Below are 15,327 nucleotides of genomic sequence, written 5' to 3'. Positions count from 1 at the left end.
CAATTCAGAAAATTTTTTGATCTTAACCAATTTGGGCTAGCGATTCCTATTTTAGGTAACATATTTTTTCCTCCCTCTTTTACGGATCGTGCTTTTCAACTTTGGAAGACTAAGGGTATTTCACGGTTTTTGGATTTATTTTTAGATGGTTCCCTTATGTCTTTTGAACAATTATCTAATAAATATAATTTATCAAGAATACATTTTTTTAGATATCTACAAGTTAGAAATTTCCTAAGTACTATACTTTCTTCCTTTCCAATGCTTCCTCCTACATACATTTTAGATACTATAATTAACCTTAATCCATGTCAGAAAGGTGCATCGACTATGATTTATAATATTATTATGAAACTTAGGAAAGCTCCATTTGATAAGATTAGGTCAGATTGGGAACAAGAATTGGGATCTATTATTTCCGTGGATGACTGGGGGCAGATTTTACAATTAGTCAATGCTTCCTCTATCTGTGCTAAACATTCCCTAATTCAATTTAAAGTTGTTCATAGAGCACATATGTCCAAAGATAAATTAGCTCGCTTTTATTCTCATATTAATCCTTTTTGTGATAGATGTCCGGGGCAGATAGCCTCTTTAACTCATATGTTTTGGTCTTGTCCTACTCTGGAAACTTTATGGAGAGACATTTTTAATATTATCTCCAAGGTATTGAATATAGATATCTCTCCTCACCCTATTACTGCTATCTTTGGACTACCTAAAATTTCCAGTAATCTTTCTCCTTCAGCCCGTAGAATGATTGCATTTCTTACTTTAATGGCGAAAAAATGTATCTTACAACATTGGAAAGAGCTTAATGCTCCAACTACCTTTTTTTGGTTTTCTCAGACAATATTATGCTTGAATTTGGAGAAAATTAGAAGCAATCTTTATGACTCCTCATTTAAATTTGAACAGACCTGGAGATCTTTTATTCAATATTTTCATTTAATGTAATATATACCCTTCTTGTTTTTTTTTACTGTTTTTAATGGAGGTCGGGATTGAGGACGTGATTTTAAGTTTTTTAACTGTTTGGTTTCAAGTTAGCCCATTGCTTTGCTTTGCTTTTAGTTAGTTGCACGGTGGGTTTTTTTGGGGGGTTTTTTGTTCCTTTTCTCTATTGATATATATATAAAAATTAGTATACTATTATGTTACCTTGGTACGTTATGTTTAAATTACATTGTATCATTTTTTTTGTATTAATATCTCCTGTAATTTTATTATATTCTAACAGTGTATTAGTGCCTATATGGCTTACCTTTTTGTATACTTATTCAATAAAAAGATTTTTAAAAAGAAAGATAAGTTACAGAACCTCTGTACCTCCCTCTGCAATTGGATCCTTGACTTCCACACCAGAAGACCACAATCTGTGTGGATTGGTGATAACACATCTTCCTTGCTGACGATCAACACTGGTGCACCTCAGGGGTGTGTGATTAGCCCACTGCTCTACTCTCTCTATACTCATGACTGTGTGGCTAGGCATAGCTCAAATACCGTCTATAAATTTGCTGATGATACAACCATTGTCGGTAGAATCTCAGATGGAGACGAAAGGGCGTACAGGACCAAGATAATAAGATATCTTGATATACAAGATATTAAGAGGAATAGATAGAGTGGACAGCCAGCGCCTCTTCTCCACGGCACCACTGCTCAATACAAGAGGACATGGCTTTAAGGTAAGGGGTGGGAAGTTCAAGGGGGATATTAGAGGAAGGTTTTTTACTCAGAGTGGTTGGTGCATGGAATGCACTGCCTGAGTCAATGGTGGAGGCAGATACACTAGTTAAATTTAAGAGACTACTAGACAGGTATATGGAGGAATTTAAGGTAAGGGGTTATATGGGAGGCAGGGTTTAAGGGTCGGCACAACATTGTGGGCCGAAGGGCCTGCACTGTGCTGTACTGTTCTACATACTAACTAGTGGAGTGGTGATGTGGCTACAACCTGGCACTCAACATCAGTAAGACAAAAAAGCTGATCGTGGACTTCAGGAAGGGTAAGATGAAGGAACACATACCAATTTTCATAGAGGGATCAGAAGTGGAGAGAGAGAGAGCAGTTTCAAGTACCTGGGTGTCAAGATCTTTGAGGATCTAACCTGGTCCTAACATATTGATGCAGCTATAAAGAAGGCAAGACTTCACTTGGTAGTTGAAGAGATTTGGTATGTCAACAAATACACCCAAAAACTTATATGGATATACTGTGGACAGCATTCTGACAGGCTGCATCACTGTCTGGTATTGGGGGGGTGGGGCTACTGCACAGGGTCAAAAAAACCTGCAGAGGGTTGTAAATTTCATCGCCTCCATCTTGGGTACTACTCTACAAAGTACCCAGAACATTGTCAAGGAGCGGTGTCTCAGAAAGCCAGTGTCCATTATTAAGGACCCCCAGCACCCACAGCATGCCATTTTCTCACTGCTACCATCAGGTTGGAGATACAGAAGCCTGAAGGCACACACTCAGCGATTCAGGAACAGCTTCTTCCCCTCTGACATCCGATTCCTAAATAGACATTGAAACCTTGAACACTACCTCACTTTTTATATATATATATCATTTCTGTTTTTGCACAATTTTTAATCTATTCAATATGCATATACCATAATTGATTTACTTATTTATTATTTCTTTTTCTTCTACTTTATGTATTGCACTGAACTGCTGCTGCTAAGTTAACAAATTTCACAACACATGCCGGTGATAATACACCTGAATCTGATTCATGGAGACAGAAGAGACTGCAGATGCCAGAATTCAGAGCAACAAACAATCTCCTGCAGGAACTCAGCAGTTCCTCCTGCAGATTGTTTGATGCCCCATGAGTAAGTCATGTTTGTACAATTTTCGGGTGAAATCACACCAATAAGGAAGTTTAGCCTGTCACCTGATCTTTATAATCTCTATTGATTTCCATGTCAATATGCTCCTAATCCCCTTTGGCTGATCTGCAGGGACATGAGAAAGTTGAACTAAATCACCAACTTCTCTCCATCACCTGAACACTTAAACCCACCCCCCCCCACACGACTGCAACAACATATCCCGCCTTGGGATTTCCCACTTGGCCTGATCCCTGACAGAGCCTTACAGTACGAAAACAGATCATTCAGCCCATCGTATCCACGGCAACGTTAATCACCCATCCACATTAATCTCAGAGCCTTCTATGCCTAGGTGATTCAAGTGTTCATCTGGAAAAATATTAAATGCTGTCAGTCACTCTGCTTTCACTACTCTCTCAGGAAGTTCATTCCAGGTACTTGTTAGGGCGTATTCTGGAGTTATGAAATATAGCAAATATTAACTTCAACAGCAAGCAGTGTTCAGATCGGAATGTGGATCGTAGACTGAGTTTAAGATGCAGCCAAGAACAACGATGTTCTTGGAGCTGGGGTTGCTTGCAAACCAAGAAACACTCATTGGCCTGAGATGACTGCATGTGCTTGAATATAGCTCGAGACAGTAGTGGTTAGCATTCATTTTGGATGTCTGAAGTGTTGGTGTTTGAAAATTATTTGTAATTCAAAGAAGCATTGTGGATACATTGTAACTATAGAATTGTCCTGGCATTACCTTTGATCTTTAGCATATAAAATGTCATGTAATATTGGATCAGGGATCCTCTTCTAAGAGTGTCTTCAGTACGATGCCTGCTTGTTATGCTGAATAAAAGAGTTCTATATCATGAGCTTCAGTGTCTCCTGGTGACTGATCACAGTCACAACAGTATTCATCAGAATTTGGGTACAAAGACCCCCTTCAGATTCCCTCTAAATTTCTTTCACCTTACCCTAAATCTATGCCCTCTAGGCTTGCCTCCCTCTGATATGGGGAAAAGCTTCATACAGTCTGCCCCATCTATACCCTCTTAATTTTATATACCTCAGTCACTTCTCTTAATCTCCTCCACTCCAGGGAAAGCAGACACAGCCTCCCATTCAGTCTTCATAACTGAAACTGCTTAGCAGCTCCCAAGCCTGTCCTCCCACTTATCCTGACGCTAGTTGTCCAGATCCTCGATTCGTGCGTTCCCACCCCCATCCAAATTTCTATCAGTATTCTGGCCCTCCAAGCCATCTCTCTCTGCTGCTGCTGCTGATCTTCCTGATCATCTGATCTCAATGGCTGGCCTGATTCCAATGCACCCAGTCAGACACCCAGCTCCAAAGCATCCTTTCCATATGTGGTTCCCTTAACACAAGCTCAACATCAGACCTTCCAAGCATGGCCTCCAGAAAAGAACCAAGATAGCACTTTAAAGCAAACTAGGAGAAGGACCTAGTGATGCCGAACTGTTGTTGTCCCACTACAACCATGCTGTTACTATATTAGTATCATTCATCTTGAAAATGTTTTATTTTTCCAAAGAAAGCATCAAGTATTTGAATCATGTTCATATTTATTTTCTTGTTAGACCTGAAAAAAACCTATCATTCATTATCTTACAGGTACAGCTCGGTTCTGATATAAAATTCAAAATATTCAACCTAACCACAGCCATTGAAAACCTGACTCAATCAATTAAAGTTTTAATTTCAACAAATTACATTTGCAGAAAAAGAGGCAAAACTGCTTATTAATGCTGAACATAAATACTATTGATCAAGAATAGAGGAGTTAAGCAGCACCAATAAGCTGATTACAATATCTCAGTAAAGCGCTGTGCCATGCCAGCGTAGTATATCCCAAAGTGACCTGAACAGAAAAGAATTTTAGCCGAACGTGCATCCAACCTTCCCACAGGTCTCAGATGTAGGACCTATTATCAACTTTAAGAAATATACATGCATTATGGAGCTATTTTACCGAAGCTAACAATAACTTATTAAAGAGGAATTTCTTTTTACGTTATTGTTAGCTTTGTTAAAATAGCCACATATTGAGAGCTAAGGTACATACAATTAATCCTTTTTATTACAATTTTGCTTTTGTTTTCACTCTACCTTTCTTTGGTAAGTGGTACATTAGGGGTAATAAGCAGTATTCCATATCTGTAAAAATAAAAATAAGCAATCAACAGTATTCATGTATTAACTTTCTTGCTACTCATTTCCATACCGATTTACACAAGTTAATTTTTAAAATTATATTATAAATTTTAAAAAATGACATTTATAGAAAAGAATTCAATTCACTGCAAGGTCTGCCATCCAAAATTGTGTAACATGAATCCTTATAATCTTCACTTCCTCATCACTGTCTTTACTAGTGTTCATCATATCTGTTGCAGCAAATTACAATTAACTCCTCCTAATCAGATTGAAATCATATTCTCACTTACAAATTCGACCACAGTCTCAACAACATTTTAAACCCCTTTCATCCTTCAGTCCACCAACTCCAGCCTCTCCTGGGACTCCTTTGCTCCACTATCAACTGCTCGGAATCTACAGTTGTGGACTCAGCCAGCTCTACCACGGGCACCAGCCCACAGAGAACATCTTTGAAAAGGTGATGCTTCAAGAAGGTGCCATCTATCATCATGGGCCCTCACCACCAAGACATGCCTTCTTTTTATCATGACCATCTGGGAGGAGGGTAGAGGAGCCTGAAGATGCACATTCAATGTTTTAGGAACAGCTTCGTTCCACTGCCATCAGATTTCTCAATGACCCTTATGCTAACTCACAATTTTGCTTCCCTTTTGAACTGTTCATTTTTATATACTTGTTGTAATTTATAGTATTTTTAACTTATGTACTGCTGCAAAACAATAAATTTCACGACCTACGTCAGTGATAATAAAACCTGATTCTGAACCTCTTCTGAACTTCTCCCCACCTATAAAACACACTTCTTGATCATACTTTAATTCACATCTAATGACAAGTCCAGCACTGTTTATTCCTCTATTCAAAATACAGCACAATACTCATCACATTGAATGCATTGAATACTTTTTCACAAATTCCTCGAAGAATGGTCTCCAAGAATATCCATCTCTACGAATCCGGATAGTTTCCAATAATCCATTGTATCGCAGCTGAAACAAGTTTGAATCAATGAGAAATGAAAATAAATGGACAGTACAGAATGATTCCATCAAAATCACAAATATATTAACACAGTCCCCCTTCTTCTATCCATCAGTAAATGAAAACAGCACTCTCCTTTTCTACAAGAACAAATAATGAATTTTTTTTTAGAAATTTGATTCTAATGAAACTTTCAAAAGTTTCATTTAAAAAAGTGAGAAAAGTAAAGACTAGAATTTAACAAAAAAAAATACTGCGCAGTCATGTTCCTATTGTAAATAAGGAGTGGAATTTTCCTTAAAATTCCTGATTCCAAATTCTGTGGTCACAATCAGTAAAACTAACATCTATAATGACTTCAAATTTCCCCCATGCTTTATGAACAACTTTAAGTCATGAACCTGGGGACAAATAGTAAAGATTTATTAAGATTATTGAACTTGTCCCAATCTGAGGATATCACTGCAGGACAGGTTTGCTTGCTTGACTGCTACTCCGTCACCCAACATCATGAACTGCAGGGATGTAGAGGGCTATGGTCTTGGTGCAGGTCAATGGGAGTGGGCAATTTTAATAAGTTCAGCATGGATTGAATGGGCTGAAGAACCTGTTTCAGTGCTGTACTTCTTTATGATTTTCTGACTCAACATTCATTCACAGTAGCTACAGTGTGCATCATCCACAAGGTGAACTCAGTTACCCACCTTGGCTATTCCAAAAACACCTCCCACACCTGCAGTCTCCATCACCATGAAAGCAAGGAGAGCAGGCAAATGGGAATGCTTCCATCTGCATGCTCCACCCTCCAGCCGTTATACTTTTGTGTTTTGTTTCTTAAACCCATTTAAATTCATTTTACTCTGGTTCCGAACATCATCACAATTTAACCCCTCCTCACTTGCAACTTATCGCGTCTGCACGACTGGAAGACTCACCTGATCCATGAAAACTTTGACGTCCAGCTGATCTGGCAATTTATTAATATTTGGTTTCACACATCGAATGAAATGTGGATTTGCTGAAAACATCTTCTCCATTAGTACAGCTAAGGAATGCTTGAAAATGAATTTGGACATAGTGCTCATGAAAACTTTTCATTTCCTGAAAATATTGGATTTAAATGCACAAACTACATGTTGGACTGCTGTACAACACAACAAACAGACATTACCAACTTTGCTCACAGGAAAGGAAACTAAGTAGCACTAAACAGGGCAAGCTTCAAGTTGACTGAGCTGGAGCATGAAACAAAATACAAGGATCAATCTATAAGTGCTATTAGATTTGACAAAGTAAAAGCACTCATAAACTATATAAAAAAAATTAACACTTTTAAAATTGACCCTTGCACTACCAGCTAGTCGTAGATCACCTACTGATTTTATAGGTTCCTACTCACACTAAACAATGCATGACTATAGACACTTTTTTTAAATCCATACTTGACACCCTGCTGTAGGAAAGATGTTATTAAATACAGAAAAGGTTTGGAAGGATGATGCTAGGACTTGAGGCATTTATTTGTAGAGTGCCATTGGACAGGCAAGGGCTTTATTCCCTGGAATGTCTATAAAATCATGAAGGGTATTGATAGGGTGAATGCACTCAAAACTTTTTCTCAAGAACAGACTAAGTTTGTATTCTCTTCAGCTAGGAAGAGTGAGAGATGATCCCCACCAAAACTATCAAATTTCTCACCAGGCCTGAGAAATAACATTTTCCCTTTTCTGGGAAGTCTTGTGGTCAACAGATAGGAATCACTTGAGAAGAGGGTGGTGGATCTTTCTATTCCAAGCAGCTGTGGATTCTTTCAAAACAGAGGTTGGTAGATTTCTGAATATTAAAGACGTCAACTAATAAAACAAAAGAGCAAGAAAATGGATCTGAGCTCAGCCTGACCTTGATGAATGACAGAACAGGGCTGAAAGGCCAGATAGTCTGCACCTCCTCCTATTTTTTATGTTTTGTGTGCACAAAATTAGAATTTGGAGAACACCAGGGTTATTATCAAAACAAAATATTCTTTTCATATTTAAAATAATGTACAATTTAAGTGGAATATCTACAAATCTTTGTGTTGACCAATCTGTAAATTGAGCAAACCCATGGATACCAAATAATTTTTTTTTAGTCGGCATCTCCAGAAAACAAGGGCACAGCGTAAAGAGGGAAAAAAAAATGGACATTGATTTTAAACACAGCTGCAGAACAAAAAAATGTGGTGAATGCCTTTGACTCACCTCACTTACTTAAACTAGAGCAGAATGGGATTTAACTTGCACATTTGAGCCACGCTGGGGTCTCAGAGTGCTGTGTGGGTCTGTGACCAAAGTGGTCACAATGCAACTTCCTTTAGTGTTTAAACAGGAACCTTAGAACTGCAACTTCATTGAAAGTTTTGATGACCAGGCCACAATGTGTGGCTAACAAACAACCACACATATTGCAGTGGGTATCCTGAGTAAAAAAAAACATGTGAAGTATGCTTCACTTTAAGATAACTGACATAAGATTGAAGTACTGGAGGTATTAAGTTTATTTATTTTTGGCTTATCGTTGCTCATCTTTACATTATCCTCCATCTGAAGCAGTTTACTCACACACTTAACCTGACTGCATTCCTTTGACGATATTCTGTGCTCTCAGAACTCAGTTTCTTCATTCCTTACTGTTCCCTTGATTCATCTTTGCTACACTCTCCCCCATCGTTCGACCTGTCTATCATCCCTTTCATCTAGTTCCACCTACAAGCTTCAGTCTCACCCCTCTCTTCTCACGTCTATACACTGGCTATCATTGCTCTACACTCTCAGGGTCTCAACCTGAAACATCGATCATCTCTTTGCCTCCCTGACACTGGCTGATCCTGCCAGTAGTTTTATTTTTTGCCCCAGACTTCAGCATCTTGCATCTTCCTTCACCAATTTCTTTTTCCAGTACTTGGTTGACTGTGCTAGTGCTACTTGAAGTTGTATACACAATTTAAAACTTTCCATTATTTTTGCCCACACATCTCTCACTTACACATGAAGCCTCTCTGAATCTTACCTTTGTGACATTTTTATATTAGACTCGTGTATAAGAGGTGCCCAATATCCACTACAAGGCACAGCCTTCTGCAGCACACTTCCTCCCACCTTATGTTCTGTGAAAGTTCCATTCAATTCACTTAGTTTCTCAACCTCTGTCACATCCATCTGAAATGACTCCACATTTCCTCAGTAGTACCTTTCCCTCCACCGTAGCTGACAGGATTCTCAACGAAGTTCTCAAATGCTGATTTCCCACTTTACAGTTCTTATCCCTTTCCTCCCTACCAGAGAAATTTCCACGTTCTCACTTTCTACACTACCACATTTACATTCTGCAGATCCTCTTCTGTGATTTTCATCACCTTCAGTGAGGTGCCACAGCCGGACACATCTTCTCTGCGTTCAGTACTCCTCTTCACTTTTCCATTCACGTTTACATCCATCTCCTCCTTTCACCACACCTTCCCACGCACAAACAGGTTTACCCTTTTGCCTTATTCCTTCCCAGCATCCAGAACCAACACATGTTGCAGCCAGCAATTGAACTGCATTTCTTCCTATCTAATGCACTGCTTACAGACTGGTTCCCTCCATATTCAAAGTGTTAATGACAGTGTTAGAGTGAAGGGGTGCTGAAAGGTTCACAAGGTAACCCTGAACTTCCCTATGCTTATCACTTTAATTCTCCATACCACTCCAACTCTGACCTCTGATTTTGGCCTCTTACACAGCTCCTGCAAAACACCTTGTGAGCTCAACCCTAGTGCCAGGTCCTGAGGGCATAGAATGCATGTATGAAACTTCATTTCATTTTTCATCTGGGAACACTGTGGGACTAAACACTCAACACTAAATTCAACAGTTTCAGGTCAAAAGCCTTTCCATTTTGTGTCAAAGCTGACTAGTTCTGATGCAAAGTCATCATCACGCAATGTTAACTCAGATGTCTTCTCCCGATGCGACCTGACTTGTTGGTCTTTTGCAGCATTTACACTCTTTCAGACATCTTTTCTCTCTTCCCCTTCTTTTAAAACTTCTCTGACAAATTAGCCGCCATTCATAAGGCTCTCATTAGACACCAGTTTGTGCGTTCCATCTTCCTTTTGTCTCTAATTTATTGCAGACAATCCATTAACTCCCTTCAAGATCTGAGATTGCTGGGGCCTTGATCAACATCTTTGTGTCCTCTCTGAACAGACCCTTAACAGTTTTGATGTGCAGAGGGTTCTTGGAGTGCAAGGTGATAGCTTCTTGAAAGTAGCTGCACATTAGTTAGCATATGGCATGCTTGCTTAATTAGTTGAGGAAATGAGTTCAGGAAGTTATACTGCAGTTTATTAAACTCTAGTGCAACACGTACAAAACTCTGGAGAAACTCAGCAGGTCAGAATAAAGACTTGATATTTCGGGCTGAGAACCTTTATCAGGACACCTTATTCTTGTATTTATTAAACTCTAGTTAGGTTATATCTGGAGTACTGCATTTGCCCCAAGATAGGAAGGGTGACAGGACACAGAAGAAGTGAAGTGTTAATTCTGTTTTTCTCTTTCCACAGATGCTGCCTAACTTGCTGAGAATTTTCTTTCTTGTTCAGAATTCTATTATCTACAGATTTTTTTTGCACTTCAATTATTTCCTTCATTCTTAATCTTTCAATTAATGGAAATAGGCTGCTCTACAAACCCCATTCCCCTTACAACAACCTTAATTTATTGGGACTTCAATGGAGATGTTTCCATTGAAATTTTATAAATTTAAAAACAATTTTTTATTTTATATTCATTCATACTCTTAAAAGTTAAATGATTTGTGACTTTTAAGCCAAATTACTTAGTGAACTCAATTTCTAATTTTGTCAAAACCTAAAAAAAAATTGCTGGTAAATGTGAAATAAAACAGAAAATGCTGGAATTACTCGGTAGGTCAGGCAGCATCTGTAGAAAGAGAAAGAGAACTAACCCTTTGGGTCAAGATCAATATTGTAAATTGTACTTCTAAGCAATGTACTTTGACAGGAATCAAAGGATCTAGTGCTTTCCTGGTGTATATGACGAATAAGTTCTTTTCGGGCTTCCAGCCCGGTACAGGTATCGATTGTAACCGATGTTTCAATGACAAACTCTGCCGTCTTCATCATCGTGGTATCATTCCTGATGAAGATGGCAGAGCCTATCAAAGGATAATAATGTTTTTAAAGGCAAAGCTCAGGGGAGTTCACAGGACTCAACAGTTGGTCCTTGCTTTAAGTCCGCTGTATGTATAAATGAGCTAAACTAACATAATCAGACAGTAGACAATAGAGGACCTGCTGAGTTCCTCCAACATTTTATGTGTTGCTATAGAAAAACTGCCTATACGTTTGACAATAAGGAGAAATTCTTTAGATCACAAGAAGGTATTGACAGTCTGGTCAGCTGGGCAAAAAAGCTGCAAATGGAATTTAAGCTGAAGAGTAAGATAATGTAACTGAATTTGACAACAAAAAGGAACCTACAATAAACAGGAGGTACTGAGTGATGTGGAGGAACAGAAGGATCTTGGCATGTATCTTCAAAATTCTTAAAAGGCAGAACAGGTCATTAAGGTAGTCAAAAAGACAGAGAATACATTACTTCTTTAGTTGAGGCACAGAATAAAAGTGTTGAAAATAGGATTGCACTGAAGATGATACTTACAAAGAAGTTGCCTGGACTGGAAAATTTTATCCTGATTGTCTAACATTGTTTTCTTAGGAACCGAGAAGACTGAGGTGCATAGAATTGTACAAGTCCTTAGAGTAAAGAGGAAAGACCAATTTCCTCACACAGAGGAGTGAAAACCAAGCAGCGTGAATTTAAATTGCTTGGTAGACAGGTGAGGGGCGATGTAAGAAGTAAACATCTGGAATTCTCCGTAGTAGAAATGCTCATCAGATTTAAGCAATACTTGATGCATTTTGAAGAGCCCTGAACTGCTGGGCTATGGACCTGGTGCTAGGTGGTGGGATTAAACCAGGGAGTTATTAACCCAAACAGCCATCGTCATCTAAAAATTCTAATCATCTTCAGTTGCCAAAAGTTGTCTTTTTATCAATGCTAATTTGATATTTACAAATTACCTATAGGTCAAAGCAACCAATGCTCCTGAATCCATTTTACCCAAGTGTTAGAATAACGCATGCTGATACAAAGAGGAGATACACACCCAGCAAATTTTTAGCTTAGCTTTTCCTGTGGAAAACCTTCAATAGATTAATACCCTGATTGGTTTCCCGTTGCTGATTAAAATTTTGAAAATAAACAGAATTTACACCTGTTAATCTTAGCAGCTAATGGGTAAAAGTAAACATGGATACCTACCCTAAATTGAGCTCCAACAGACTGTTTCCTGGTGCTGTTAAAGTTGTCCTCTGTTCTATGTGCCTGCTAATAAAACACAAATTTAGGCCTAAATCATAACTTTAAAACATTTCTAAATACGCTTCTTGGTGTTTCAATGCAAAGCAATTGTTATTTAATGATATTTACTGATCTAAAAAGGAATATAGAGAAGATATTTGACACTGATGATTGCGATTAATTATAGCAATCACAGAATTACAAGGTTACAGCGCAAATGGAAGCCATTCAGCCAATCAAGCCGGTATCGACTCAATACAAGAGCAAACCAGTTAGCCTCACTTCCCTGCTGTGTCTCCACTGCCTTGGAATAGCATAGCACAGTACGGGCACTTTGGCCCATGATTCAGTCTTTGTTGTTGACTTTCTTTTCAAACCTGTACCTTTGTCAGGCAATATCTTCCTTTTTGGAAACCGTGCTGTCCGGTTTATTTTATCATGTGCCTCCAAGTACCCTGAAACCTCATCTTTAATAATAGACAGGTATATGGAGGAATTTAAGGTGGGAGGTTATATAGGAGGCAGGGTTTAAGGGTCGGCACAACATTGTGGGCCGAAGGGCCTGTACTGTTCTATGTTCTAACTCTAACATCTTGCCAACCACTGAAGTCAGGATAACAGGCCTATAATTTCCTGTTTTTTGCCTTCTTCCTTTCTTAAAGACTAGAGTGATATTTCTGATTTTCCCATCTTTTGGAAATATTCCAGAATCTAGTGATTCTTGAAAGATGCCTCCACAATCTCTTCAGCTACCTCTTTCAGAATCCTGGGGTAAAGGTAAATAAGTCCAAGTGACTTATCTACATTCATACCTTTCGGCTTCCTTTGGACCTTCTCCTTAGTAACAGCACCTATACTGACATCTGCCTCCTGATACTCTTGAACTTCTAGCATACTGCTGCTATCTTCCTTGTCCACGCAGAGCAGTTACTAAGGTCAGTCATGATTCTTCCCCTGTTACTGTCTCTCCAGCATCATTTTCCTATGGTTATTAACTGCTTATCTCTCCACAGGTGCTGCCTGACCTGCTGAGGATCTTCAGCATAACTTGAGACTTCCTGTACCAATGGTTATTTTCGCTTTTCTGGTTTTGGTAGAACTTACTCTTTGCCTTTGATGAGCCATTAAGGTTCCTGTTCTTGAGACTGTAGCTGAAATTAAAAAAATAAATGTCAGTATTAAATAAATTGGAGTCATATTTGATTATATTTATCCACCAATACACAACTTTTTAAAAAGTATAATGAGTACATTGATACACTTTCTTTTCTTTCTTTCCTTATTTCTCTAGCGACTTCCCTTTTCTTCTGTGACTAAAGCTCAATACAAAGATTTATGTACTTGTACATAGAGAATCAGTAAGCTGGAGAAAAGCAAATCTTCATGTCCCATCGTACTGCGCTGTGTACAAGCAAACCCTATATACCAATACATTATTGTTACATTTACTTCTACTCATCACACAAAATGTCATCTGCTGGATTTACAGATACAATAATTCTAATGCCTTCACTTTTGCTGGCCTTCCGCTCACATCCTCATGCTCCTCCATCCTGTTCCTCCAGCTTCTTTGCTCTTCTAAAAGCACCATCTGACACTTGTCAAAATTAATTTGCCAATGCACACCCATACTTAGTTTATTGATAATCTCCTGCATTATTCCACATTTTGTTGGCCTTTACCAATTTTGAAGCTTTTTTTCTAGAGATCAAATTTGCATCTTTACCCATAAGCCTACACTGACTTTCTCTGCTACAACCCAACATCAGAAAACTGCCTTTTATGTAGTCATTACCAATTGCAGAACCAATTAAAAATTCTCCAACTATGGTTTCTTGTGTGACTCTGCACACCACCTCACCACTACCACGTAAATCTGCTCCCCTCCGCCATCTACCCAGCTCTTCTCTTTACCTCTTCCATGGCGGCCCATGCTCCTCAATCACCCTGGAGCAGATCTCCTCAAGTTAGGAAACATTTACTACATCAATTTTTTTTTAACAACGAAGTGTTTCATCTATCTTGCGACTTAACAGTTTTGTTTGTTACAAAGTGGGGTACAGAACTTATTTGGAAACCTGTCTTTCAAACAGCGGTCCATTAAAATCAGGAACATATTTTTTTTTGATTGGATCAGTGAAGAGGAGCCTGCTGAACAAATTATTTAAAAGGGAAAATATTCTCCCCAGTACCAAGGTTAGGAGTTCGATTAACTTCCTGTCGTGCATACATAATGAAGAGTTCTTTAGTAACCTGACCTTGATATCCTCTCACCTTTCATTAACCGTATCTATCCTTCCAGTCAAACTCTTAATATTTCCTTCTTTTCCCATTTTGTCCAGATATGCTTTCATGAAAATATTTAAGGTTTTTTTGATTGCATGGTGTTATAGATAAAACAAATGCTAATTTGTATTCTTTATAAGATGTCTTTGTTATGAAATCGTAGTCATAGAATCATTGAAAGACATAGAACCCTGACTGATCTGTCAATCCACATCCATCATCAACCTCCCAGGGGTGGCAAACCTGCCCCTGCTCGATTATTTAAGTCCCACCCATTATATAAAGAAATAACGTAATTATCTTGACTGCCAAATGAAACAGTCAATGTTTTTTTTAAACCATCCAAGAGCAGTGGGATATTTTCACAGGAAACATCTCATGCTGGCTTGACGCCAACTAGATGGTTGTGAAAACATGGTGGCATTGGATGATATGTTTGGAAACCCTCATGAACCTAGTGTAGACATCAGTATTTCGATTGTAAAATGCTGGACCAGTTGAGATTGCCTTCCCTCTATTAATATTTTTCCTTCTGTAGTTATGAACACTGAATATACAGAGATAACAATAGTAAATATTGCATGCAGTTTAATGCCTTCATGAACATTTTTTACAAAAGGGTATTTTATTTAAT

At 38.4% G+C, this 15,327-nt stretch overlaps 1 protein-coding gene across 2 annotated transcripts in view; it reads right to left on the bottom strand.

The window, feature by feature from the left end:
* LOC140194951 (myosin-IIIa) overlaps positions 1 to 15,327 on the bottom strand; it is a 176,153-nt gene that overhangs the window by 41,367 nt on the left and 119,459 nt on the right. Inside the window, exons 16-20 of one of the 2 annotated variants that reach the window (XM_072252403.1) lie at positions 13,512 to 13,558; positions 12,369 to 12,434; positions 6,933 to 7,052; positions 5,920 to 6,005; positions 4,966 to 5,013 (exon numbers count right to left, since the gene is read on the bottom strand). In XM_072252403.1, coding sequence (XP_072108504.1) covers positions 4,966 to 5,013; positions 5,920 to 6,005; positions 6,933 to 7,052; positions 12,369 to 12,434; positions 13,512 to 13,558 — 367 coding nt within the window. The remainder of the gene's footprint in view (positions 1 to 4,965; positions 5,014 to 5,919; positions 6,006 to 6,932; positions 7,053 to 12,368; positions 12,435 to 13,511; positions 13,559 to 15,327) is intronic. The other variant, XM_072252404.1, reaches the window with a different exon arrangement.

This window comes from Mobula birostris, chromosome 3 (genome assembly GCF_030028105.1).
Source record: "Mobula birostris isolate sMobBir1 chromosome 3, sMobBir1.hap1, whole genome shotgun sequence".
NCBI classification, from domain to species: domain Eukaryota; kingdom Metazoa; phylum Chordata; class Chondrichthyes; order Myliobatiformes; family Myliobatidae; genus Mobula; species Mobula birostris.
This window is presented reverse-complemented; position numbering and strand designations above follow the sequence as displayed.